The 27,887-nt window shown below is 46.1% G+C and overlaps 1 protein-coding gene across 4 annotated transcripts; it reads right to left on the reverse strand.

The window, feature by feature from the left end:
• Positions 1-2,022: 2,022 nt before the first annotated feature.
• On the reverse strand, positions 2,023-27,887 carry KAT14 (lysine acetyltransferase 14). Of its 4 annotated transcripts, none has more exons than XR_015139488.1 (10): positions 27,629-27,887; positions 25,450-25,568; positions 23,011-23,132; positions 18,430-18,611; positions 16,359-16,775; positions 15,678-16,246; positions 8,493-8,629; positions 7,461-7,636; positions 5,048-5,321; positions 2,023-3,061 (listed from the first exon to the last, which is right to left on the reverse strand). XR_015139488.1 is itself a non-coding variant. In XM_086333821.1 (10 exons), exons 1-10 carry the CDS (start codon positions 27,885-27,887, stop codon positions 2,888-2,890), a joined length of 2,346 nt encoding a protein of 781 aa, XP_086189947.1. In that variant the 3' UTR covers positions 2,023-2,887. The 4 variants fall into 4 exon arrangements, 2 of the variants coding, with proteins under 2 accessions (XP_086189947.1, XP_086189946.1); XR_015139487.1 differs by having other exon boundaries at positions 16,359-16,778; XM_086333821.1 differs by having other exon boundaries at positions 5,048-5,238.

A 27,887-nucleotide genomic window follows, 5' to 3' on the forward strand; every position in this document is an offset into this window, starting at 1 on the left:
AGAAAAGGGGGCTAAGTGAGAATGTGTCGGTTCCTGATAATGGCTTGACATTTTGGCAAAATGTAAACATATGAGTGACCCCTGGGCTGGAAAGATCCCTTGGAGAAGGGAATGGCTACCCACTCCAGTAGTCTTGCCTAGAAAATTCCATGGAGAGAGGAACCTGGCGGGCTACAGTCCATGGGGTCGCAGAGTCGGACACAACTGAGCATGCACATGCACGCACACACACACACACACACATATACACAAAGATACAAGCAGTGTATTTGCTTTTCAGCCACCACTTATCTTCAACTCAAAATTCTCTCTCAAGATGACCCGAATTAGCAGGTTATCACTCATAGCACAGATCAGTCTGTCTGGAATCCCTGACATTTCATTGCAGAGGAATGAGACGGCAGGTCCATCTGTGGGGACAAATACACACCCGGGGCTTGTATGTACAGCTGTCGGCTCTTCCTTGAGCTCTGGGTTGGAAAAAACCCATTAGTTCAGTTCAGTGGCTCAGTCGTGTTCAATTCTTTGCGACCCCACGGGCTGCAGCACGCCAGGCTTCCTGTCCACCACCAACTCCCGGAGCTTATTCAAACTCATGTCCATTGAGTCAGTGATGCCATCCAACCATCTCATCCTCAGTTGTCCCCTTCTCCTCCCACAGTAGTATGTATAATGGTCATCTGAGTTAAATTCGCCCATTCCAGTCCATTTTAGTTCACTGATTCCTAAAATATCGATGTTCACTCTTGCCATCTTCTGCTTGACCACTACTAATTTACCTTGATTCAAGGACCTAACATTCCAGGTTCCTATGCAATATCGCTCTTTACAGCATCAGACTTTACTTCCATCACCAGTCACATCCACAATTGGGTGTTATTTTTGCTTTGGCACTGTCTTTTCATTCTTTCTGGAGTTAGTTCTCCACCGATCTCCAGCAGCATATTGGGCACCTACCGACTTGGGGAGTTCATCTTTCAGTGTCCTTCCTATCTTTGTGCCTTTTCATGCTGTTCGTGGAGTTCTCAAGGCAAGAATACGGTTTGCCATTCCCTTCTCCGGTGGACTACCTTTTCTCAGAACTCTCCACCATGACCCGTCTGTCATGGACTGGGTGGCCCTACACAGCATGGCTCACCGTTTCATTGAGTTAGATAAGGCTGTGGTCCATGTGACCAGTTTGATTAGTTTTCTGTGATTGTGGTTTTCATTCTGTCTGCCCTCTGATGGATAAGGATAATACATTTATGGAAGATTCCTGATGGGAGAGACTGACTGAGGAGGTCACTTAAGCATTAAAACAGATACACTCAGAGAGTAGAATATGACACACCTGTATTGTTAAATACCTATACCTTAAGGCCAAGTGCACATCAGGTGACAGCTGGCCCCTCCCAGTCTGCTGGGGGGGTCCCTGGAAGGCCAGGCTGGGGAAATGCTGGTGCTGACTCTCTGAAAGGGAAGAGGGTGAGAAGAGCCCAGAAGACCCCTTTTTTATTTTTTTAATTGAAGGATAACTGCTCTACAGAATTTTGTTGTTTTCTGTCAAACTTCAACATGAATCAGCCATAGGTATACATATGTCCCCTCCCTCTTGAACCTCCCTCCAGAAGACCCATTTCTTGAAGGCTGATCATTGTTGTCCTGGGGAACCTGGTACCTGAGTGACCCCATATATCCAGCCTGGGTCTTGTAGGGGGAGGGGAAAGGAGCCTGGGGAGCCCTGCAGCCCATCCCAGTTATCAGAAACAAGCGACAGGACAGTCTCAGACTTTTCCCTTGGGGGAGACACACACATTTCCCTTGAATAAAGGGATTCCAGCTCCCTCTAAGCACAGACTCCAGAACAGAACAGAGGTCCTGGTGTACAAAGATCACAGATGCAAAATTTTACACGTGCAGAGCTTTCTTTGCCTTCTCAAAGGGAATCATGTCCCACCCCCAACCCACCCAACCAACCACCCACAAAATAAGAACTACTGCTCTTAAGAGAGTTGGAAAGCAAACTGGTTAGACTGGCCATAGGTTGTAACAAGAAAATATTTTATTTGAGAACATTTGATACTGTGGGAAGCATTTCTACTAAATCCAAAAGCACCTGACTGATGGTCTACTTCCACTCTCCACAAGCCAGCCAACAGCCTCGGCCGGCAGACGCGAGGTGTGTCTGTCCATGGCTGACCCCTCCACCACCGCACACCTCCGTCAGGGGCACAGTCAAATGGCAGGCTGCCCGGCTCCTCCAGCCCCAAACTGACCTCACTTCACAGGACAGGAGAAGAGCTCTCGCCTCCCAGGCCAGGGCCCCAGCCGGAAATGCTCACAGGAGAAAGGTGAGGCAACGTCACACACAGACACTGTGACCAAAGTCAGCGCATGCCCCACTCTGGGGACAGCACAGCCGGGTTGGGACAGGCTGGGTCAGCATGTGGTCGTCACCAGGACAGCGCAAGGCCTCGTGGACACAGCTGGGATCTTGGACTACAATCACTCTGCTCACTTTAAATGGGACAGAACATCTCTCCTCAGGAAGATCAGCTCAGGCCTTTCTGGCTGAACGCGCTCTCGGCTGAAGTCGGCACACCTGGCAGTCTTGGCTGACCTTGGGAGTCCAAGGTGCGGACGAAGGCCTGTCCAGTGACTCTGCTGACCAGGGGGTCACCACACACGCGTCCGCCCACGCCCCTCAGCTCCGCGGAGCTCAGAACCTGCAATGGGTGAGCGCTGCTGCCGGGCCTCCTGTTGGCCCTTTCCTCTAAGCACGTGCACCATGAAGAGCTGCGCTCACGTCAGCCCTCTCCTCCAAGCGTGTGCGCCCCGTGAGGAGCTGCACTCACGTCAGCCCTCTCCTCCAAGCACTTGTGCCCCATGAGGAGCCGCGCTCATGTCAGCGTCGCAGACGCAGAAAGAACGCGTGCTTACACTCTGTGCTCTCCAGGGGGTAATACTTGTCATAAAAGTCTAAGACGTACTCTTCCGTCTTGAACCCGAACTTCTGGTAGAGCAGCATGGCAGGGTTGCTGGCAGAGACGTGCAGGGTCACGTCCTTGCCCATGCAGGTCTGCAAGAGAGTGGAGAAGCACACAGTGAGAACGAGAGAGCCTCGGGGAAAAGGAGTGGGTGGAGAGAGTCCCTGACATGCAGGCAGTCAGGTATGGAGGCTGGAAGAGTCCGGCCTGAGGCTGGGGCACGGCCCCACCAGCTAGCGCCCGTCGGGGGACCCAAGCCCGCTGGCCGCCGCCAAAACCCTCGATGAAACGTTCCAGACTGAGGAGGTGGACGGTAAGCTGATTGAATGTTTTTTCCCAGTTTTTGATGGAACTTGCTCAGTAATTCCCACATGTTGGTGTCTGTCCACCTTTAATGAGGCCTCTTAGTATACGAAGCCTTAAGGACCCTGGTTTGTATCCAGTTTTTTCCTCTCTGGAGCAAAGAGCCACTGGGGATATTTCACTGCCAACTGTTTTATAATTCAGTTACATTTAAGTATATCCAGCGTAACAATACCAAACACTATGACAACCTTGAAGAAACAAGGGATGAAACCAGACGTTCTGTTTTTAAAAACTAGATGTCATCCTGCAAGACAATCATAAACGCTTCCCCCTGGACCTACTAGGAAAGATGTCAAGTTATGTGACCGGGTATGAAACCTCAAGACTTCTGTTTAATTATACAAGCTGGGTATCCCCTAGGGACGTTCCGAATCCCAAAGACGACCCCCTCCCCCCTTCCCCCGCCCCAGCACTCCCAGACTTCTCAGAACTGAGGTTTCTTCATGTAGCACCAGCCTTATCCAGTGGGGGAAAAGAGGGGTGTCTGTCTACTGCAGCTAGGCAGGTTCTCAGATTCTTTAGCCACACAGAAGAGAGCACCGGAAGTTACATAAACTCAGAATTGGCTCTTTAGTGAGGAGGTGCTGAGATTGTGGGCTTCATGAGTCTTGGAGGTTTTACAACCCCGTCCTTAAGGCTTCCTATACTAAGATGCCTCATCAAAGGTGGACAGACACCAACATGTGATAATTATTGAGCAAGTTTCATTAAAAACTGGGAAAAAACATTCAATCACCAACTCCTATTTAAAAAGAACCTTGCCTACATGACACACAGTGCTCCATACCGAATGGCTTCTAAGTAAGTCACCAGATGAATTCTGGGGTAAAAAAAAAACCTTGCCTGTGTTTCTGGTGTTTGTATATAAATATATGGTCTATCTTCCTCAAAGGTGATACAGATACATCAAAGGATGGATTACTTAGAAGGTTCACAGCAGCTTACACAGTGACAGTAAAACTACAAACAAGCGGCAATAACAGAATATACCTACTGCTGATAGCATGAGGTTTTTTTGGTTTTGGTCATGCTGGGTGGCATGCGGGATCTAGTTCCCCCACCAGGGACAGAACCCGCACCCCCTGCATTGGGAGTGCAGTCTTAATCACTAGTTCACCAGGGAAATCCCTGATAAATGGTTTTGTTAAAATGTTTAAAAATACCTAAGAACTAAAAATCACATGTTCACCCCCACTTCTCAGAGTCACCACGGTGGTGACTCCAAGACCAGAAGCAGTTACAAGATGGGACGGTCCCGGACTTCCCAGGTGGTCCAGTGGCTAAGACTCCACGCAACCAATGCAGGGTGCCCGGGTTCGATTCCTGGTGAGGGAATGACCAGGAATTTGATTCCCATGTGCTGCAACTAAAAGTTTGACTTCTGCAATGAAGATCAAAGATCCCACGTGCTGCAAGAAAGACCTGGTGCAGCCAAATAAAAATTAACTAAAAAAAAAAAGACGGTCTGAGTGTTGCAGGCTCTTACCTCTGTACGCACCTCATTTTATTTATTACACATGTCCACAAACTGATTTCTTTGAAACTTGGGTCTGAGGAGTGACCTCTTTGGGGGTGAGGCTTCTGTCTAGGTGTAAATAACCTTGTGGACAACAGAGCTGGCTCCCCTTCACCTGGTGTTGCCTGGCTCTGGCCCCGTCTGCACTCCAAGCCTTTCAGGGCAGGTAGGCAGACAGTGAGCAGAGACAACATACCTGAATCAGATGATAAATCATGAAAGTTGCGATCCCCGCTCTCCTCCAGTCAGGATGGACAAACAGAAACGAAATATAAGCTTCGTTGTACTTCACGTCGGGGACCATGAAGCCGAACGCGATGATGACTTTCTTATAGAGGACGACGACGCTGAAGTCAGGGTACTGCAGGCACTCGGACAGGTCGACGCCTATGCAGAGAAGCGATCAGTCAGCCCAGGCTCTGGGATGAGTGAGCGGCAGGCTGTTCAGTCTGTGCTTCAGCTGCACCTGCCTGCTAAAAACACCCAGACTGCAGACAGAGACACCACTGCAGACGCCACACATAAATACCAAAATTAGCATCATCTGGTCTGTGTACATATGTTAAAGAAGGGAAGTGGGACAGGGTGGATAGGAGAGAGCACGCAGGCTGGAAGTGGGCACACCTGGCTTTGAGCTTGGCCTCTGGGCCATGTGCGCCAGCTAGCACATACCCCAATGCCCTGCCTTGGGAATCTGCCTCAGGTGAGATGAGAGATACCCAGACCTGAAGGGAAGATCTAAGACCGCCCAAATTGTCGTGTTCTTTACCTCATACACAGACCACTGACAAGCTCTTTGGTACAAATGTCACTTTTTACAATAAAGGAGTTAAATATCACATAATTCCACGCTTATTGTTTGGAAGCCACCTCGCGCAGGGACAGGAAGAAACAGACACTCCCAGCACGTTCCTTTCAGCCCCATCCCACCCCCCACTACATGCACTGACATCCTGACAAAATCTTATCCAGCCCCTAGAAGACGTATTGTTTCCTTTACATTTCAAAGCAGAGCCACAAAGAACATACATTTAGCAATGAGAGAGTGTTCCTTTAATTGATGACTTCAGAGACTATATATAATGTGGTAAGGCTGATAAAATGATATATTGCATTGGGTCTATTATTTTCAAAGTCTGTGATTGGGGTTTTTGGCTTTTTAAAAACAACTTTTGGCTGTACTAACACCAAGGACTAGTTAAGTAAACAAAGCACACAGAATTATTAAGCAAACATCAAAAGTGTCCAGACACATCCAAGCCACCAGCCTGGGATCTCGATACATGCGGGAGATAACAGGGTGAACCATTTCTTCTGAAACCAGAGACAAACAGGGAAGAGGAACAAACGGCACTGTTTATTGCTTTAACTTCTGTGTGGATCACAATATACTGTGGAAAATTCTTAAAGAGATGGAAATACCAGACCACCTGACCTACCTCCTGAGAAATCTGTATGCAGGTCAGGAAGCAACAGTGAGAACTGGACATGGAACAACAGACTGGTTCCAAATAGGAAAAGGAGTACGTCAAGGCTGTATATTGTCACCCTGCTTATTTAACTTATATGCAGAGTACATCATGAGAAACGCTGGGCTGGAGTTAGCACAAGCTAGAATCAAGATTGCTGGGAGAAATATCAATAACCTCAGATATGAAGATGACACCATCTTTATGGCAGAAAGTGAAGAAGAACTAAAGAGCCTCTTGATGAAAGGGAAAGAGGAAAGTGAAAAAGTTGACTTAAAGCTCAACATTCACAAAACTAAGATCATGGCATCCGGTCCCATCACTTCATGGCAAATAGATGTGGAAACAGTGGCTGACTTTATTTTTCTGGGATCCAAAATCACTGCAGATGGTGACTGCAGCTGTGAAATTAAGACGCTTACTCCTTGGAAGGAAGGTATAACCAACCTAGACAGCATATTAAAAAGCAGAGACATTACTTTGCCAACAAAGGTCCGTCTAGTCAAGGCTATGGTTTTTCCAGTAGTCATGTATGGATGTGAGAGTTGGACTATAAAGAAAGCTGAGTGCCGAAGAATTGATGCTTTTGAACTGTGGTATTGGAGAAGACTCTTGAGAGTCCCTTGGACTGCAAGGAGATCCAACCAGTCCATCCCAAAGGAGATCAATCCTGGGTGTTCACTGGAAGGACTGATGTTGAAGCTGAAACTCCAATACTTTGGCCACCTGATGCGAAGGGCTGACTCATTTGAAAAGACCCTGATGCTGGGAAAGATTGAAGGCAGGAGGAGAAGGGGACGACAAAGGATGAGATGGTTGGATGGCATCACCAACTCGATAGACATGGGTTTGGGTGGACTCCGGGAGTTGGTGATGGACAGGGAGGCCTGGTGTGCTGCGGTTCATGGGGTTGCAAAGAGTCGGACACGACTGAGCAACTGAACTGAACTACTCGCTTCTTCCTGATCTTAGGAGAGAAAGAGATGTTCGTATTTTAAACTGTCTATATGAGCAGACAAACTGAATGAAACCATATGAGTAAAGGTTTTGGGGTCACATGACACACACACTAGTTTTAAAAACTGCTGAAGTGAACGATACGGAAGGTGGACCTGCTGAGCTTGAATAGGGAGAACATACCAGGCCAGAAGAACTCCTGACACATGGAGTTTATGGTTGGGATGTGATTTGGCCGGACATAGCAGTAATCAAGAGGGGCGTCTGGCTCCGGCATCCAGTGAGGGTCCCCTCTGTGCAGGTGGGAGCGGATCTGGGAGAGCAGCTGCAGTTTGGGTGGCTTTGTTTCATAATCACGCCTCCAGAATCCAGAAAAGAAACACACAGAAGACAAGGAAAATACCCATTACTCCCAGCCATTTGATTCACAATGCTCCCTGATCTGCTGAAAATTTTAAATTAATTCGCACTACTTTATACGTCAGCTGACTTAAGAGCTATAGTATTCTTCTGGTATGACACTTAAAATTATCTCTACTAACGTTCGTTAGACAAGACCTAGTGGAACCTGCCAGGAAGTCCACTAGTGCTGGTGAGCCTTAATGAATGGACTGTGGAAACAGAAACGGCTTTCTAATTCCACCCTCTGACCCAGGACAGAGCCCGGGGAGGAAGGCCCAACTCCGCCTGGACATCCGGAGACCCAGGGGCAAGGAGCAGGCTTGTATGCTGACCCATGGGTCTGCCCAGGGGGAGCGTGGGGGGCTGGGCCAGGAGGACACATGACTGGGGTGGCAAAGATAACTGTCAGTCATGTGCAGCCCAGTGCGGGTGGGGGTGGGAACTCTCTGGCCAGCTCACTGTCCAGGTGCTGCCTACATGGGATATTCATCATCAGTCCACATACAGGCCCCACCGTCCCCTTGTTTCCTTTTGCAGACAACTAACTATGTACAATTTAAAATAAAACAATAAGTATAATAATCAGAATGAAATCTCAGAGTTGCCCTGTATATTTATTTCAAAGGGACCAACCTTTCTATAATAATATACAGTTGAAACACACTGTATATTGTTTCAGGACGAGACTAGACACAGAGCAGAGGCCTGGTCCTTGCCAACGCCAGTTCACAGATGTGGGGAGGCTGGGGCTGGCTCAGAATCCAAGCACCACTGCTCGTGCCACACCCAGTGTCACAGCTGTCCTCTGTGTACCTGATGTAGGGTTTCAGGATCCGAGACGTGTATGGGCTGACGATGCTCTGGTCCACAGCCGTATCTTCCGATCCCACCAAACGGTACAGAAACTTTGTGCTCTGGTGCCGGAATCCTTTCCTGGATGGCAAGGCAGTCTGTGAGAAAGACAGGCCAGTTATACAAAAATAAAATTACTCAAAGGGCTGGTTTCATTTCTACAGATGAGTAGTACTTAGGACATTTTTATGTGGCAGAAAGTAGGTCTTTCTGCAGGACTTAACTGGAAAATTTAAGGTTCATAAAAACTTCATAAGTACCTTTGCATAAAACTGGATATGAAAACCTAATTGCAGTTTAATAGTTTAAAGGCAAAATAATTAAAAAGTTTTAAGTTATGTATAGTTTCTCCAAGTTTCATGTTGTCTATAAGGCACCTTGAATCCGTTCATCAAATATCAGTCAGCCCAAGCATCAGGTGGGTCACACACACATGCACACACACATACACGGCTCCTGTCTCATGAAGGGTCTCTGTTACCATGGCAGAAATCACTGTTGCATGTGTATATGGATTTATTACAATATGTCTCTACTGAGTAAATCTCACAAAAGTAGGACTGACATAGATTATTATCCCTACACCTCAGTGTGAGCAGAGAGGACTGACCAGAGGGTAGAGGGGACATGGTCCCTGCTCCCCACAGGCCTGCAGACGCCTGCTCTCCACACAGGGCTGCTCAAGGGCCCTCGGTCATGTCGTAATAGAACACGGACAATTAGGTTTCATAGCAAACAGCTCAGACGGAAGATTAAAAAGTACATTTACAAAGCGGTTTGCCAGGGGTTGGATGAAGTTTAGAAACCTGAGTTGTTTTTGTAGAATCAGCTTGCTCTTGGGCTAGAAAATAACTTTGTTGGAAGAAGAACATGAATTCCTTTCTTAATAATTTTGCTCTGATTACTTTCCCAAACTGGACACCAAAACTTTCAGAGGCCAATCAACTCTGAAATTCTGCCAGGACTTTGAGTTTTCAAGTGAAATTCAAACTTGGGGTACACAATTTCCAAGTACAGCCCGTTTCCTCCTGAGCCTGAAGGCACACCCATCTCCTGTATCAAAAGACGAAGTCAATGTCCCCTCCTCTGGAACCTGGCAGGCCTGACATAGGCCTGACCGGTCAGAACATGGCAGAAGCAATAACACTCTGGGACCTCTGAGCACAGGCCATAAGGGAGCTGGTGGCTTCCTCCTCGAGTCCAGCTGCTGTGGTACCCAGGTGGGACACTGAAGGGCTGGTGGCCACATGTCAACAGGCTCTAGCGGACCAAGCTCCAGCTAAGTGGAGCCACAGGGTGCCCCTTCCTTCAGCTCATGAAGTAGAAAAATACCCAGCTGAACCCAGTCAACCCACAGACTCAGAAATAGTTATTGTTTTAAGCTACTAAGTTTTGGGGTGGTATGCAACTTGAGAACAGGTAACACCAGCCACTGAGCCTGTGAACAGCGTCAAGTCAGCATGTGGAGGTGAGGTCTGTGAGACCCCCGGATATGCACAGTCCTCACCCTATCTGTCTCCCTGGCTTCCACACCAGGTTAACCATCCTTAGCTTCTGCCTGGTCCATGAACTACCCCTGCCCCCTACCAGGCTCCTCCCTGCCACACTCATGCCACCCCATCCATCTGAACACAAGGCCAGAGCCTACTTTTAAAAAGTAATAAAAGTCACCTTCCTGGTCTGAAACTCCTACATGGCTTCCAGCTGTGCATTCAGAATACGACACAGACTCCTGTCCCACGCCCTGCAGGATCCACGACCCCATTGGCCAGGTCCTCTGCCATTAAGACATTCCCACCCCACGTGCCAAATGAAATCCTGCCTCGGGGCCTTCCTGCCCTAAACCTTCCTGGACGGGCTCCTCCTGAGGATCAGAACCATGGAGCATCACCTCCACAAAAGGTGCAGTCCACCTCCCGCCGCGCTCCCCATGGCACTCACTTGAAGGAAAAGTCCCTGCTCGTTCAGTACTGTCATCTCCCTGCTCCTGGTGTCGGGGACCTCCTCTGTCTTAAGTCACTGTCTAATCCAGAGCCACGCCCTAACTCCCTTCAATTCCAAAAAGGCTGAGAGGTGAGGAAGCTGCAGAAGAAAAGTCTGAGGCCTGTAGAGGTTTAAGGATTATGAGGTTTAAGGCAAGAAGCCATCTGTTTCCATGAGAGAAGTGCAAGTGCTGATGCAGAAGCTGTGGCAGGTCATACAGAAGACTTAGGTGAGATAGTGACAGAAGGTGGCTGCACTAAACCACAGAATGTCAATGTAGATGGAACAGTCATCCAGTGGAAGAAGCTGCCATCCAGGACTTTAATAAGTAGAGAGGAGAAGTCAGTGCCTGGCTTCAGGCTTCAAAGCTTCAAAGGACAGGCTGACTTTTTTTTTTCTCTTAGGCTGACTCTCTTATGAGGAGGGGCTAATGCAGCTGGTGGTGTTAAGCTGAAGCCAGTGCTCACTCACCGTCTGATTTATGCTCCGTCTACACAGCCTGTGCTCTGTAAATGGAACAACAGAGCCTGGATGACAGCACATCTGTTTTCAACATGGTTTTCTGAATACTCTAAGCCAAGTGCTGAGACCCAATGCCAAAACTGAAAAGCCGAGAGGAAAAAAAAGCCCCACCCACCCCCAGAAAGGAAAAGAATATCTGAAAACTGTGGTGTAACTACTAAAAGTGTAATATATGCAAAATGGGAATAGCAGGAGGAGCACATAGGACAGAAGAAATACCTGAAATGATAACAGCTGAGGATTTCCCCAAGTTAATCAGACACCAAACCAAAACCACAGATCCAAGGAGCTCACAGAACGAGGAGGACAAATGCTAAGAAGTCTATCGGTCACCTGTAACAAAAGGGCAGAGGTGCCAGGCAAGATAAATGAAAGCAAAAGCACTTAAAGTGTGTGAATACAAATAAATATCAAAAACAAAGAGAAAACTGTGAAAGCTTCCAGGGCACAGGAGAATAAAAGAAGACCACCTATAAAGAAGCAAGTGTTAAGAATGACAACGCAGCTTCAGGAACAAGCTGATAGTGAGGTGATGATGAAGTGGTGATGCTAAATGTCAACAGGGGAAAAAAAATGACAATTTTATATCCAGCTATACTATCATTGAAATGTGAGAGTGAGGATGTTCTGAACTTCAAAAAGACCACATTTTAAGAACTGTTACAAAAAGTGCTTCAGCAAGAAATTAACCTGGAAGAAATGATGGGAAGTGAATGAAAAGTTTAAGTTTAGTGAGGTTTATTGTTGACTAAATAAGCAACACAATGGAAAAAAGGAAAAGGAGAGCAGGCAGAGGTAGTTTTTTGTTTGTAGGGCGAGGATCACATGGTAATATTTAAAAAATAATACAGAAAAAGAAATACGTGTCTTAAGTTAAGACCTATAAAAAGAATAAAAATGGAACAATTTTCTCTATAGAAAAGCATCAACGTCACATAGACTATTTTCTCTGACTACAAAATAATCTGATTAGAAATTAAATCAATTACTAAAAGATAGTATAAAAATTCTCATGTATCTGAAAACTAAGAGTTATTTAGCACTAAATAACTCTTGAGTTAAAGAGGAAAGGTTAACAAAAATTGCAAAACACTAAATACTGAACTATAAAAAAAGTCACATCATTTCAAAAGTCATGAGTAATGGCTAAAATATCACAGGGACAGTTACAGCTACGAATATACTGATCAGAGGACGAGAAGGCAAGTGGATTGAACAAACGCATTTACGGCTGCTCCCCTATATAACTGTATTAAAGTGACACTAACATTCCAGGTTAAGATGGGGGATGAAACACAAACATTTAATTTTACTTCTTCCCAAAACCCCACAACTATAGAAATAGTCTTTAAAAATAAATAAATAAAAGACAAATACACAAGAACAAAAAGATCAGAAGAAACCACAGTAACTGGGAAGCAGATAGATTAAAATTAAGAGATTTCAAGCCAGAATCTAGAGCTGGCTTTGGGTGAAGTGAGAACCAGTCCAACCTGTACTGCAGAATCCTCTTACAATGCAACTGGCAGCACCAGTTTTGTCTGGCACCAGGAATAAGGCAGGCAGAGAACTAAGGTGCAGGTAAAAGCACAAGCTGGAATCAAGATTGCTGGGAGAAATATCGATAACCTCAGATATGAAGATGACACCATCTTTATGGCAGAAAGTGAAGAAGAACTAAAGAGCCTCTTGATGAAAGGGAAAAAGGAAAGTGAAAAAGTTGACTTAAAGCTCAACATTCACAAAACTAAGATCATGGCATCCGGTCCCATCACTTCATGGCAAATAGATGTGGAAACAGTGGCTGACTTTACCTTTCTGGGATCCAAAATCACTGCAGATGGTGATTGCAGCCGTGAAATTAAGACGCTTATTCCTTGGAAGGAAGGTATGACCAACCTAGACAGCATATTAAAAAGCAGAGACATTACTTTGCCAACAAAGGTCCGTCTAGTCAAGGCTATGGTTTTTCCAGTAGTCATGTATGGATGTGAGAGTTGGACAATAAAGAAAGCTGAGCGCTGAAGAATTGATGCTTTTGAACTGTGGTGTTGGAGAAGACTTGAGAGTCCCTTGGACAGCAAGGAGATCCAACCAGTCCATCCTAAAGAAGATCAGTCCTACCAATGAACACCAAAGAAGGGTGTTCATTGGTAGGACTGATGTTGAAGTTGAAACTCCAATACTGTGGCCACCTGATGTGAAGAGCTGACTAATTTGAAAAGACCCTGATGCTGGGAAAGACTGAAGGCAGGAGGAGAAGAGGACGACAGAGGATGAGATGGTTGGATGGCATCACCGACTCAACGGACATGGGTTTGGGTGGACTCCAGGAATTGGTGATGGACAGGGAGGCCTGGTGTGCTGCGGTTCATGGGGTCGCAAAGAGTCGGACACGACTGAGCGACTGAACTGAACTGAAAAGCTGCGTGTGGAGCAGTAAGACCCCTCAGCAGGGCTGTGCTCTCTGAGGCTCCAAGGGACAACCTATGCCAGGCCCTTCTCTCGGCTTTTGGTGTGGCCTCAAGGCCTGTGCTCCTCAGCTCTGCAGACACACCGCTCGAACCACTGCCTGGGCCGTCACTTGGCAGTGGTTCTCCTGTTCTTGGGAGGACACCAGTCATGCTGGGCTAAGGGCCCACTTTGCCCCATGCAACCTCAGCTTAACTACTTGTATCTGCAAAGGCCCTATTTCCATGTGAGGTCACATGCACAGGCACCAGGAGTCAGGAAAATACACACGTTTGGGGACACAATTACATCAGTGACCTGCAAAACACATTAAGCCTGTCTTCTTCTGGAAGGCTTCATCTAATAGCAGCATGCTCCATCCATGCTTCCTACACTGTTTATGGATAAAGAGTTTAAAAAGGCAGAGGGAATGGTTAACACTAAAAGTCAAAGAGTCGCTTCCTCTGGGGGAGTGGGCAGGCTGCAGAATTAAGGTGGTTTTAATGCCCTGTTTCTTACTGATCTTATTAACTTCTAAACTATACCTGTATGTGTTCTTGTATGGGTAAGATGCCTTTCATAATTTTAACAGTTAAGTATAGTGATTAAAAGGAACAAAGAACAGGTGACCAGATGACAGCACAAAAGCATATGAATAAGTGGCAAGTGACTAAGACCAGGAGAGCCCAAACCTAAGGTGGCTGTGAGGACAGGCCAGAACCAGTGTCTCAGGTCAGCAAGGACATCAGGTCCAAGTGAAGCTGAGGGCGGGCAGGGGGCCATAGACTGAGGGGTCTCTTGGGTCAAGAGGTATTAAAGCTCCAATGACACTTCTGCCATCCACATACAGAAACCACCTCTCCCTTCAGGGCAGACCAGATTCTCTGGAGGCTCCAATGAGAGATTCTGATGCAGCCAAGGGTAGAAGTTCTGTCCAGAAAACAGGGAGACTCAGGGGAAGTTTAACAACTGCATGGTCAGCCCCTGGCTCTCCTCACAAGGTTCCTAAGATGCAGGCAGGCAGGTTACGGCTTCCCAGGAAGGAGAAACAGGAAAAGAATTACAGGGATCCAGCTGGAGTGAAGGTCTTTGGAAACTACAGAACCCAGAGACCGAATCCAGCCTGCTTTCGTACATACTGTTTCTGGCGCACAGTGACGCCTTTCATCAGTCGTGTATGCTGCCCTCACACCACACAGCAGAGCTGGGTAGCGAAGTTACAGCTACTTACTCTCTGACCCCTCAGAGAAAAGGCTTGCACACCTCTGGTTAAGAGGGTCCAACAGCCAAATAACAGGAGTGCTCCGAACAGACAGAAATAGATGCCAGGAAATTCCAGAACTCAAGAAAGAGCATTTCAAATAGAAAGGCCCATAGGGAAAGGCCCAGCACCGGGAAGAACAGCCCCACATGCAACGCAGTGCTGGGTAACCAGAATACCAGCAGCAAAGTCCACACCCCACCAGTGTCCAGAGAAGACAGGTAGAAGACCAGCCCACCACAGAAGAAGACAGGAAACATGCAAACAGTCCAGACAAGCAATGCACAAACAACCAGGAAACAGGAGAATGTTCTAACTTCACCTGTAATCAAAGAAATGCATCCAAAAAACAAACAAAAAAAACACGACTTCATTTTACAGCCATCAGAATAGCAAAATTAGTTAAGGAATGGTTAGCAGCAGTGCCAGCAAGACACAGGGAGAGAGACTGGCTGGCTCCTGCCATGGGAGGCGGAGTTCTGGCACCTGTGGTGCAATCACCTGGCCCTGGAGCGCTCACACACTAGTGTCCTCCGGCCAGGCGGACACCATGCCGACTCGCTGCTCTTCCTGCAGGGTGTCTCCTAACTACACAAATGAAACCACACCTTCACTCCTGCTCAGCTCAGCGTCTGGTACACTGGCACACTGTACATCCTCAACAAACCTGCCAGTCAAAGCTACAACCCAGAACATGAGTAGCCACCCTCGGAGACTAAGAGATATGCAGAGAATGTCTAGGTTCTGTCTAGAATACCCAAAAGGAAAACAGAAACCCAAACTCAGATGTATTCAGGAATGTTCACGCTGGACAATTAAAATAAACACAGCCCAGTCGTCTTTGCACTTCTCCCTTCACTGTTCTTCCACTCTCCAGAACGCACCAGGGAGCCGCAGTCCCAGGAGTTGAAGAGTGAGACAACACCCACCTGGTACCGGTCAAGGATTCTAAAGTCCTGACAGGTCGTCCTGTACGTGGCCTGTCCAGCTGGAAGCCTGGAAACTCCTCCATCTTTGGCCCCGTAAATTCCGTCCACTAACAGGAGCGCAGCGTTCACGACCTGATCCAGGTCAAAGAGTGGCAGCCCCCGGTCCCTCTTTGCCTGCCGGACGATCAGCTTCCGCTTCAGTCGCCGGGCCTCGGGGGTCATGGCCACGGCCCCAGGACAGGCCTCCAGCCGCCTGAGGAGCAGCTTCTCCTCATAGATGCTCACGGGGGTGAACTTGGGCCCCTTGGGCTTCCGGTCCTTCTCCAGTACAGGTTTCCTCTTCTCTCGAGCCCTCATCTGCAAGGACGTGTTGGAGTCTGTGTCCTCACTGTCGATGTCCATCCTGTCGGGCTTCTCCTCCTCACTCTCTACCTCCTGCTTGATCTGCTCGGGGGCCCTGACCTTCTTTCTGCCCCCAAGCCCTGTCCCTGAGGCAGCCGTACCGGCAGGGGGCGGGACGTACTCCATCCCAGGGTCTATGACACCGTCTCCTTCCATCTCATCGTCATCTGTGAGGAACAGAAAGTAAGTGAGGAAATGTGGCCCCACCGCCCCCCAGGGAAAGCACACTCACCGCCCCAAGGGCCACACAGGCCCTGAGACCCCAGAACAACGGCTCACCATGAAACAAGGCCTGTGGCGGCATCACATCCGGAATGAGGTCAGCTTCCGAAAGCAGGCTGGGCGTGGCTGAGTGAGAGGCCGGGGTCCCTGGGGCGGAGAAGTCCAGGGATGGTGAGGGCGATGGGCTCGTGAGCGGAGTGCGGTCCGAGGAGCTCAGGGACGAAAAGTCGATGACTTCTCCTTTCTCGAGAATCACGTCGGGCCTGCGGCCTCGGCTGATGAATTTGACAGGTGTGGAAGAGCTGCTCCGGTCAGCAAAGCCAGCCGCCTCTTTCTGGGCTCTCCTGATATCCTTGGCTTCCTGAGTCCGTGATCTTTTCTCTTTCAGTTCCATGGCAGATTCCACAGGATTCCGACTCGCTCTCTTTCTAAGTCCCTCAACAGTGATGATGGGATCTAAAGTTGGTTTGGAGGCTGCTGGTGAAGAACAAAAGATCTAAATTTTTAAATACCGATTCAGCACTAGCTACTTTTACTAACTTATTGTGAATCTACTACCATAGAAAGAGAAATGTTCAATGAATGCCCTGAACTAAGATTAAGATTTCTCTTAACCAGGAAAAAGGAATTATAATGTAAATACAAACACTTTCCACACGGACTTTCACTTACGGGAACTGGTAAAGGTTAAAAGTTTAGAAACTGGGATGGCTTAGGGATGATAAAGAACCTGCAATGCAAGAGGCCTGGGTTCAGTGCCTGCATTGGGAAGATCCCCTGGAGAAGGGAATGGCAACTCACTCCAGTATTCTTGCCTGGAGAATTCCATGGACAGAGGAGCCTGGAGGGCTACAGTCCATGGGGTCACAAAGAGCTGGACACGACTGAGTGACTAACACTAAAAGTTTGATAATGCTCAGAGAGCACAGGGGAATAGGGTATTTTCGTGTCTTTTTGGTAGAGCATAAAGTTTATCACATCTTTTTGGAGGGTAATTTGGTAATATGACTAAAATTTTGAATAAATATATGCCCTTTGATACAATAACCTATTTCCAGGAATTTATCACAAAATATTGGCAAATGTATTAAAGTATTGTTTAAATAACAAAAACGATAGAAATAACCAAAATGTGCATCAACAGGGTAATGGTTTAGTTATCATGCAGCTACTCAGTGAAATGCAATGAAATAAAAGGAACAGGATAGACCTACATGTACTGCTATGGAAAGATGGCCAAGATATACTTGGTGAGTGTGGAAAAATTGGAGAAGAGGTAATATAGTATGAACCAGATTTTTTTTTTTTTTTTTAAGAAAACGCTTAAATATACAAAGAAGACTTCTAAAAGCACTCACAAGAGACAACAGTGGCCCCGCTGAAGTTAAGCTGCAGGAGGTGGAGAGGGACTTTCAGACTTTATAGCTTCAATATTATATGTTTTATTCCCAGCTACATTGTTAAAAAGTTAAAGTTTATTATCAAAATGATTTTAGATTAAAAAAATCAGATCAATATGTGACAGTAAGGAGCTACTGTTAGTTTTTTATAAGTGAGAAAATGCCATTAAGGTGAGGTTACAGGAAAGAACCCTTATGGCTAATAATGAAATATTTAAGAAGGAACTGCTGATACCTGGAAGTTGCTTCTGAATAACCCAAGGGTGTGGATGGGTGGGGGGCTGGGAAGAAGCACCCAGGGGCCCAGATAAATGACATTAAAGGAGATCTCCAGGGTTAACAGCTAAAGTGAAGACAAAAGTGTGAAGGGATTCACTACATGACTCTCTTCACATCTGTATATTTAACATTTTCCATACTAAAAAGGTTAAAAACATAAAAAAAACTTACTGAAAATAGACAACCTTTTAGATACCCAAGGAAATTTATAAAGTTGCTAAGTCATGTCTGACTCTTTTGTGACTCCATGGACTGTAGTGCACCAGGCTCCTCTGTTTAGGGGATTCCTTGATTAGGAAGTTACAAAATATTTTTGTACACTATTTATTTACAGAATAAAAACCTGTGTTAGAAGAAAACTGTGGAGCAGAGCAGCTCCAGGGAGGCCACAGTGCCTGCCTGGTAAAAATAGGTCGTCTACACTGGCATTTCTGGGCTCATGACAGTACCTTTCACTTTCAGAGCGGAGGCGGACAGCTTCTCTCCCTCGGGTTTCAGCGTTGGGGGCCTGTTGTGGACGAGCTTCCACCATCCTGGTTCTCCGAACTCCTGAGCTCCCGAGCGGAAGTACATGGGGCTCCCCACGCTGAGGCAGCCAGCGACCGTGCTCCACCAGGTGGAAGTCTTCTTCCTGAGAGTCCGAGGATTTAAAAATTATTGGCTTTACAACTCTCTCCTTACCTAGATGGTGCAGTCTCTGCCTCCAGGTCTGGGATGGGCTACGGAACCTGCCTCTTTGAAGGAACAGAGCTCTTCAGGTAAGGGAGAGGCACAGGGTTCTGTATGGCTTCAAATCCCGTCTCCACCACCCCTTCTATTAACAGCTGCCTCAGGTTCTTCATCTTTAAAATCAGGATAATAAAACTGGCAAGGCTGCTGAGAGGATTAAATGGAATAATGCCATAAAACAGAGCTCATAAAACACTTCTTATCAGAATCCACATGATTATAGAGTTTCAGTTGGGAAGATCCCCTAGAGCAGGGAATGGTAACCCACTCCAGCATTCCTGCCTGGGAAATCCTGGTGGGCTACAGCCCATGGAGTCTGACACAACTTAGCAACTAGACAACAACAACAGGCTAATTTTATTTAACTTGAGCTGCTTTTATGTATGGGGAAAAGGAAATGGCAACCCACTCCATTCTTGCCTGGAGAATCCCAGGGACAGAGGAGCCTAGTGGGCTGTCGTCTACGGGGTCACAGAGTCGGACAAGACTGAAGCGACTTAGCAGCAGTAGCAGCATTTATGTATCAGTTAAACCAAGTCTCAGGAAAGCAAGCAGGAGAGTCCTTAGCCCTGGTAAGTAGTTCATTTTACACACGGAGTCGGAGGCATCCCTCATTCTGCTACCTGCCTTCACGTAGCAGAGGAGGAATATAACTATACGGTATGTCCCACAAACACAGAGTCGAGCCTCAGGGGAATAATCAACTCTAACCAAATCCCCCACCCCCCAACCAAAACACAACAAGCATTTAAAAATAACTACACTAGAGTGTATACACCCAAAATTTTAAATATGTAAAATGTCAACTGGGGCTTCCCAGGTGGTATAGCGGTAAAGAATCTGCCTGCCAATGCAGCAGACACAGGTTGGATCCCTGGGTCAGGAAGACCCCCAAGAGTAGGAAATGGCAATCCACTCCAGCATTCTTGCTGGGAAATCCTGGTGGGCTACAGTCCATGGGATCACATAGAATTAGACACAACTGAGCATGCACAGCACACAAAATGTCAAGTACTCAGGTTCCTGTAAAAAGTTGGTCTATTATATAAGGAAAGTGTTCTATTTCCACCTCAAAAACATAAACCAGTGACCAGAAATCCTGAAGAATCGTCTTTAATTACAAAGGCCAGTCTAACAATGGAAAATACTGCTGAAAAGGCAAAGGAGAAAGGTATTCTTAAGAACAGAGATATACTAGACAAATACAGACAAACCAAAAGAATTCCACACAAAAAAAACAAAAAGACTGTAAAGGGCCTAAGCACTGAGATGGGAGAGTGACCCCCAGCCTCTGGCCCCAGAGTACCTCTCTTCTGCTACCATCTCACCTGGTTTTGAAACTTCCAGACCCCCACCCAGAGGTCTGACCAGGGGAACCTACTCCAGAGGTCTCTGGAGCTCTGTTCATTTTTCTTCCCATTGTCCTATTTGGCTTCAAATCCCTCTAGTGAATTTCCCATTTCAGTTATTGTACTTCTCAGCTCCAGAACTTCTTTTTTATTTACTTAGGACTTCCATCTCTTTGATGGTATTTCTGTTTCATTCATACCTTGCTGCCTGATGTTTCCCACCTCTTCCTTTAGTTCTCTGGGCATCTCTAAGCTGTTCTAAAGTCTTTGACTAGTAACTCCACCATTAGTCCTTCTTCAGGGACAGTTTTGGGTTTATTTTTTCCCTTCAAATGGGTCATACTTTCTGGCTCTGTGTATTCCTTAGGGTTTGTCTGTTGAAAACAAACATCTGACATTTGGACGTCAGTCTTTCTTCTTTCCCCAGGGTTCACTGGACATGATGGCTGCAAGCTGTCTCTGTGCCAGAAATCAGCTGGACTGAAAACTCAAGGTCCTCTTGGCTCACGTCTAAGCCTGTGCCTTCCCCTGGGCATGCATGGAGACTAATCGCCCCTGTATAGATGGTTGCTTTCAAACATCTTCAGTCTTCAATGTCTGGCTCCAAAAGAGGGACAAAGAGGAAAGTGAAGGTGGGGAAGAAGGTGCCAGCCCTTAAGTTCCTTTAAAGTCAATCCAGCCAGAGAGGCAGGGCCTGCAACAGTGCGGGGAGGTGCAATGACAAAGGCTGCTTACCCCTTTGTCAGCACTTCTGTGATCAGAAGCAGCAGCGGGAGATCAGAGCACAGATATGATTGGAGGACACGGTCCTGTGTGTGCATCCAGACCCCACACTGTGCCAAGCTGCTCCTGGAAGGCGTGTGTGGCTGTCTGTCACTGGGCTGAAGGATGTGAGGTCATTAGACACTACTGTACTCAGAGCTAAAATTGACCAAATGGACTGTAATTTATGGTCCAGCTTCTTCTAGAGGACAATCCACCAAGTAGAACAGCACTGACCATGAAAACCTGCCAAGATCTAATTTGATCAGTTTTTTCCCTTCCCTGCCCCTTACAAATGGGGTGTATTAAGTTCCATAAATAGACCTATATAATTAAACTAAGACAACAGATTTCCTTTCCTTAAGAAAAAGAACCAGTTAAACTGTCAGTCCTTTTCTTAGTACCACTAAATATCTCCAGAACAAAAATAGCTCCTTTTGTAAAAAGGCACTGAATCTATTTCTCCTCATGGCAGCCTGCAGACGGTCACCCTCCCCGATCCCGCAGCAACTCCGGCACAGCTGTGACTTCTTGGCATCTGAGGACATGGGCGAGGACAGGCACAAACTCCCTGTGCCCACCTTTATCGTGTCCATATTGCCCCAAATCTGCAGGATTCGTGCATCTCACCCAGAACTTCAGAAGGCAACTAACAATCAGAGTCTCAAACAATCCGCCAATGCAACTGCCAACTTGCTAAATCCCTGAGAGCAATGAAAATCTTGCTCGATGCACATGTACCTTCAGCTTCAACGTCTGGTCTGGATGTCTGTGGCCCGGCATCCCTACATCTGATGACCCAAGGAGTGGGTCACAAAGGAGGGGCAAACTCAAAGCATCATGATGAAAAAGAGTAACAAATGCGGAGTAGGAAATGGCAACCCACTCCAATATTCTCCCCTGGAAAATTCCATGGACAGAGGAGCCTGGCAGGCTACAGTGCATCAGGTCACAAAGAGTCAGACACGACCGAGCAACTGAGCACCCAAAACATATTGCTCAGAATATACAGGTACCATCTTCCAGGGAATGCAATATACTTCATATTAAGTCAGATCTCCAAAGTGTCTGTATCTATTTTTTTAACTTTTTATATTTGAGTACAGTTGATTAACAATGTTGTATTAATTTCAGGTATAAAGTGATTCAGTTATGCATATACATGTATCTATCCTTTTTCAAATTCTTTTCCCAACTAGGTTGTTATAGAATATTGAGCAGAGTTTCCTGTGCTATACAGCAGTAGGTCCTTGTCACTTATCCATTTTAAAAATAGCAATATGGAGCTTCCCTGATGGCTCAGTGATGAGGAATCCACCTGCCAATGCAGGAGGTACAGGTTCGATCTCTGGTCCAGGAAGGTCCCCCGTGACAAAGCAACTACGCTCAGGACTACTGAGCCTATGCTCTAGAACCCAGGAACCACAACTACTGAAGCCTGTGTGCCCTAGAACCTGTGCTTCGCAGCAAGAGAAGCCACCTCAATGAGAAGCCCACGCATTGAAACTAGAGAATAGCCCCTGGTCACCACAACTAGAGAGAACCTATGCAGCAACAAAGACCCAGCATAGCCAAAAATAATAAATAAATAGGTAAATTTTTTTAAAAAAGAGTAACAAATGAATAAACCACATGCATGTAAATCTGCCTAGACCTGGCAAAGTGTTATGAATGCCAAAAAGTACACAATGGTTTCTACCTTCCAGAGCTAATAAAGACAAACACTAGTAATTAATGAAGAGCAACTTCAATGAGTCCAGTCAATAACTGCCATTATTTCTCTTCTTCTGACCTCCTATAAGGCACTGACTCTAAAAGGACATAATAGTCCTCTGTCCTCAAATTAGTCACCTACCCAGCTATTATGCAGCTTCATTTAATCAAACTCTGTTTTTCAACAGTCTAAGAATCTGTTCAAACATCTTCCTGCTCAGTAGAAACCAGTAGTTTCCCCTGGATGTAGGGTAAGAAGTATGGAAACCTACACTTATATCTATGCTGGTAATTATACCCACCTCTGCTGAGATTGTTAACTTAAAGTGAAATCATCTTCTGGATTAAAAAATTTTTAGGAACTGCCGCAAGTGTATACGCTAAAGCTCTAAAGGCTTGCATTAGGCTGTCTTAAGTCGCATGTATTTTGCTCTTTACATCTTCATTCAAGGATAAGACTTTTAAAAGTCACATTACCTATTTCCTAGTAGAAAAGTCCAGTGTTTCTCAATAAAGGCACAGATGTCTTCCTTCCACCGGAAATAGCCCTGCCTCCCGCTGCCTTCCAGGGACAAGTTGTACATCGCCAGCACGACCACCTGGAACACAAGTGCACAGGCTGGGAGAAAAGTACCAACAGGAAGAACGTTTGCTGTTTGAGTGGGCATCAGGGGAGGGGAAGGATAACACCCTGGAGAATCTTCAGTACAGAATTCTACTTCCTGTTTGCTTTCCACAGATGAGCATCACTTAGCCTTGTAATCACGTGCACTTGCTCCTCACATGTCACCAACGCCAGGCTGCTGTGTGGCTGAGCTGGTGAAGAGTAAGGACTGTCCTAAGCACCCCCATGCCCGCCCCCTCCATCACTCAAAGGCAGCACTAAATGCTGTGTTAACCACAGGCATCAGGAGGCCCCAGGGGCTGCTCCATCCGGTGTTGCTGACAGACAGTGCTGACCTTTACTAAATATTCTGAGCATCACCCCTGCACATACACTTTCTAAGCCCTTCAGAGGCAGAAACAAGAGACTATCAGAATTTCAGAACTGAAGACAATGTGAGGTACCATCTACTCTGGGTTTAGCCTTTCTCAGCCATGGCCAACTTCTCCCGAGATGAAACTGGCATGGACGAGGGATAGAGACCTGACGGGACTGGCTGCCCTGTTTATCCTCAGAGAGCATGACACCCCCAGCTCCACTGCATCTGGCCCAACCATGTATTTCACAGGTAATGCATTCACAGCCCCAAATGGGGAAGTACTTTCTTGAAATATAAATAACACACTGTATAGAAGAGAAAAGAACAAAAAAAGAAGTAAAAATCATTTTAAATCCACCATCAAGAAATCATCTTTTTTAACATTTTCGGTGACGGTCCTTTCAGACATTTCTCTTCTCATCTAAAGAAAGTTTTGTAGTCATAAATGGACAAGAATCTATACATGCTATTCAAAACCATGTTTTCATCCTTATAAAAATAATGATTAATTTTGGGTCAATGAAACTGAAAAGGGGACAGAGAATCTAAGAAGAGAGTCCTTCCATAATTCCAAATCTGCCTATATGTGCACACATCAGAATAATGGTAATATTAATCTAATCTTGCCAAGACAAAGTATTCTATGTATGCTTTGGAAAAAAAAAACAATACCAGTTATAATATTCATTAGACTGTAAACATCCTCAGTACAAGCTTCATTTTCTACTCACATATTTTCAGGCAAGTCAAAAAACGCTCCCTAAAACCACCATTGACAGATTTCATTAGATGTCCTACTAAAAGCAACAATAATTAAGATGACAGTCCCAGGCTGCAAACACAACTACAATCTATAAGGACACCATAAGTGACTTAGACGGTATAACAAAATCACCTTCTGATTATCCTGTTTATTTCCCCTCATAGCAAAAAGTGCTAGGGATAATTAACCTATGTATTTGTCTGCTTATCATCTAAAACAAATGTCCAGAAAGTCAGCTGCCTGGGGCTGTCTTGGCTGTCTCATTCACCATAGAAAAGAAAGAGCTGGATGAGAATTAGCTAGTCTCGACTATACTCTACTCTCCAGGCCTAGAACAGTGCCTGGTGCATGGTATGCACTCGGTATTTGTTGAAAGAACAAACATAAAAACCGAGTGAAAATGAAAGTGAAAGTCACTCAGTCATGTCCAACTCTTTGTGACCCCATGGATTATAAAGTCCATGGAATTCTCCAGGCCAGAATACTGGAGTGGGTAGCCTTTCCCTCTGCCAGGGGATCTTCCCAACCCAGGGATGGAACCCAGGTCTCCCGCATTGCAGGCGAGAGACCTTTACCAGCTTTACCAGCTGAGCCACAAGTAAGTGATGTTTAATTCATAATTTTTAGAACTTAAAAGGCTGCATATACCATTGGTGCCTTGCTATAAACATATTAATATAAAAACAAACCCCCCAAAATTAACACAACCTGGAGATCAGTTATAAGATACTATTCAGGCAATAGTTGGGCAGGGTTAGGTTGGCCAACTTCACTTTTTTTAAATTGAAGCACAGGTGCTTTCAGAATTGTATTGTTTTCAGCTGTAGTGTAGTGATTCACCATCTTCACATTTTTTAGAATGGTTTTATTTTTCTAAAAACAGCTGCCAGAAAAATGTGAACCTCTTTGATTAAAATCAGAAATTTGGTATTATATATAAATGAAACTGTGTGGGTGAGATTTTCAAGAATCTCAAACCCAGTGTGCTAAGTTGGCAGTGAGTAATTTCACTAAGAACTCTTTTCTCCACATATTCTGTATGATTTTCATTGTGAAAAAGTGACCCTCAAAACAACTCAAAAGCTCATATGTAAGTTCCTCATTCTCTAGACACTTACTCCAATAAATCTGGGGCAGACCAACCTCACAAACTCTAGAGGTTTTACTCACTTGCTGCCATGTCAGCTTCAGCCTCTCATACTGCTCCTTGCCATCTTCTGAGCAATCAGAACAGGTAAACCTAAAAAAATTATCGCCCTTAAGGTAACTGAGCTGTTCCCTCAGCTGACCTAGGAGGAAAACAAAAAGATACATCACTAGAACAAAGTAACCAAAGGTTTAATCAGTTTACCAACCATTTTCCAAGTTTCCCAGGCCGTCTTCCATTTTTCTTTCAGCCAACCCAAGTCGGAAGGTTATTCTTCTACTATCAAGTGCACGCCCAGTAAGATAGATCCGTGGTTCCCTGACTTTCAGAAGACATTGAGAAGACAGGTACGGTTATCCTCACTGGCTGTTCCAACTGTTAACATTCCTGACTCCTACAAGAGGTCTCCTTACATACCCTTTAAGAAATATCTGAGCTCCCACTGTGCCATTTGGCTAGGAACTGGGAACAGGATGCCCAGGGCAGATGCGCTGGGCGCCCTCAGAGGCTTATAGCTGCTGCGAGGGGCACAGGGCGGGCAAGCAGGTAACAGCACCACAGCTGCTCTCCATCCTGTGTATCAGAACCACCCAAGAAGCTGTTTGTTTTAATATCCCTGGGCTTGTCCCACACACAGTTAATCAACCTCTAGATGTAGGGCATTTTCTGAAGTTCCCCAGGAGATGCTGAAGCTCTGGGAGACATGAAGACCCCTGGAGTGGAATGTGATGTGCTCAGTAGGGCAACGTGAGGGCACATAAAAGAGATGCCAATCTACACTAGGAAGACAGGAGAGCTGGAAAAAGTGGGGGCACTAGGGCCTGAAGGATGCTTAGAATTGGCAGGTGTAAAAAGGTGCTGGGGGTGTAGGGAGGATAGAGGCTGCAAAGACACACGTTCCACAAAGGAAATTCACATGTGCAAAGTCCCAGGGAAAAGAAAGACCTGCTCGTGGAGAATGAAAAGGTCACCCTGGCTACAGAGCTCTGCGGGGATTATCTGTGGGGAGAGGAGGACATGAAGGAGAGGCTGGAGCAGTTGCAGGTGCCCAGCAGGAAGGGCGGTTTACAGTGAGGACAGGAGAGAGCCACCCAGCCATCCAGAACCCTGGATCTACAAGCAGAGACAGCTCAAGAGCAAAAACTAGCTAGTGCACATGTGCGTGCCTGTGCGCACGCATACTTGTATGTGCTCAGTCGTGTCCAACTCTTTGTGACCTCACGGACTATAGCCCCGTCAGGCTCCTCTTTTCGTGGTATTTTCCAGGCAAGATAACTAGAATGGGCTGCCATTTCCTACTCCAGGGGATCTACTTGACCTACGGATTAAACCCATGTCTCCTGCAGTGGCAGGTGGATTCTTTACTCCTGAGCCACCTGGGAAGCCCCCAAAACTAGCTTATAGGTAGTAAATTTTAGGTTTGCTTTCTGTGAAAATGGTGTTACTTTATTAAATAGTAATTAGGAATCTGAACAGCTGAATCCATCTTAAAAACATCTCCACATACCAGAAAATGACCCAGTTCACAACAAAAAATACACATACACACATATATCTAAATTTCTCTGACTTGGTTACAGGTTCCAGTACACAGAGTACTCCTCCGATACATGTGTCTTTACCAGTCTCCATCTAACGGGAAAGCCCTGCTTCGGTAACTGCCCTGATGCCTGGCAAAGGACTTCCTGGGGTGTGTGTGTGCATCTACTAGCAGATCTACCAGCAGATCAAGGAAGCCAGCAAGAAGAAAACACTAGAAACAGGCACAACACATTTCTAATCTGCTAATTCCTTATATCAGCAAACTATCGCAGCTGTTTTCCATGTAGGTTAAATATTACCTGAGTTATAAGTCTGAACTTCAGCTCTATGCTGGGCCTAGAATTTGGTTGCAAATCCACAATAATGTGACCCTGATAGAAAAATGCAGCTGATTCTTTAAGTCACACAGAATTTCTAATTTTTACTGGGTGGCAATCAAGAACGTTAATTTAACAAAGTGACAGAGGTTGGCAGTCATATTTATTAGGACAAATGTGTCTATGTTTTATATAAGCCTGCAGTTAAGCAACTAAACTAGTAATAAATCAAAGAGTTATCTTTTTATTTAGATCTACTTCACATTCCTGTTTCTTTCACAGGTTAGGAAAACACATCTTCCCACAGGAACTGACAGAGCAAAGGAAAGGAGAAGCTCCTTACTGGCTGGGATCCACTTCTGGCACTTGTCGCAGAAGTAGGACAGCTGCTCCTCCATCCACGACACATCCCCTTCGTCACTGTTGAGGGAGTCCCCGCTATGGTCGTGAGACAAGTCCACAGATGCCTGGTCCTCCGACTCCACGATCAACAGGGTCTCCCCCTCCACCTCCCCCTCCTCCAGTCCCTCCGAGGTTGATGTTCTCGTGGCTTCATCGTCGTGCCGACTAATCAAACCGCTCAGGTGGATGCTACCCTCCAT

The sequence above is a fragment of the Bos grunniens genome, chromosome 13 (assembly GCF_055505025.1).
Source record: "Bos grunniens cultivar Pamir isolate PY7600 chromosome 13, Bosgru_T2T1.0, whole genome shotgun sequence".
Lineage (NCBI taxonomy): Eukaryota > Metazoa > Chordata > Mammalia > Artiodactyla > Bovidae > Bos > Bos grunniens.

Coding starts and splice junctions, on each gene's coding strand:
- KAT14 (XM_086333820.1), bottom strand. CDS start 27,887: ATGGAGGGTAGCATCCACCTGAGCGGTTTGATTAGTCGGCACGACGAT. Junction 18,612..23,010: donor ACTTTTCTACTAGGAAATAG/GTAATGTGACTT, acceptor TCGGACTCTCAG/GAAGAAGACTTCCACCTGGT. Junction 5,239..7,460: donor TCAGGAGTTCTTCTGGCCTG/GTATGTTCTCCC, acceptor TTCTCTGCATAG/GCGTCGACCTGTCCGAGTGC.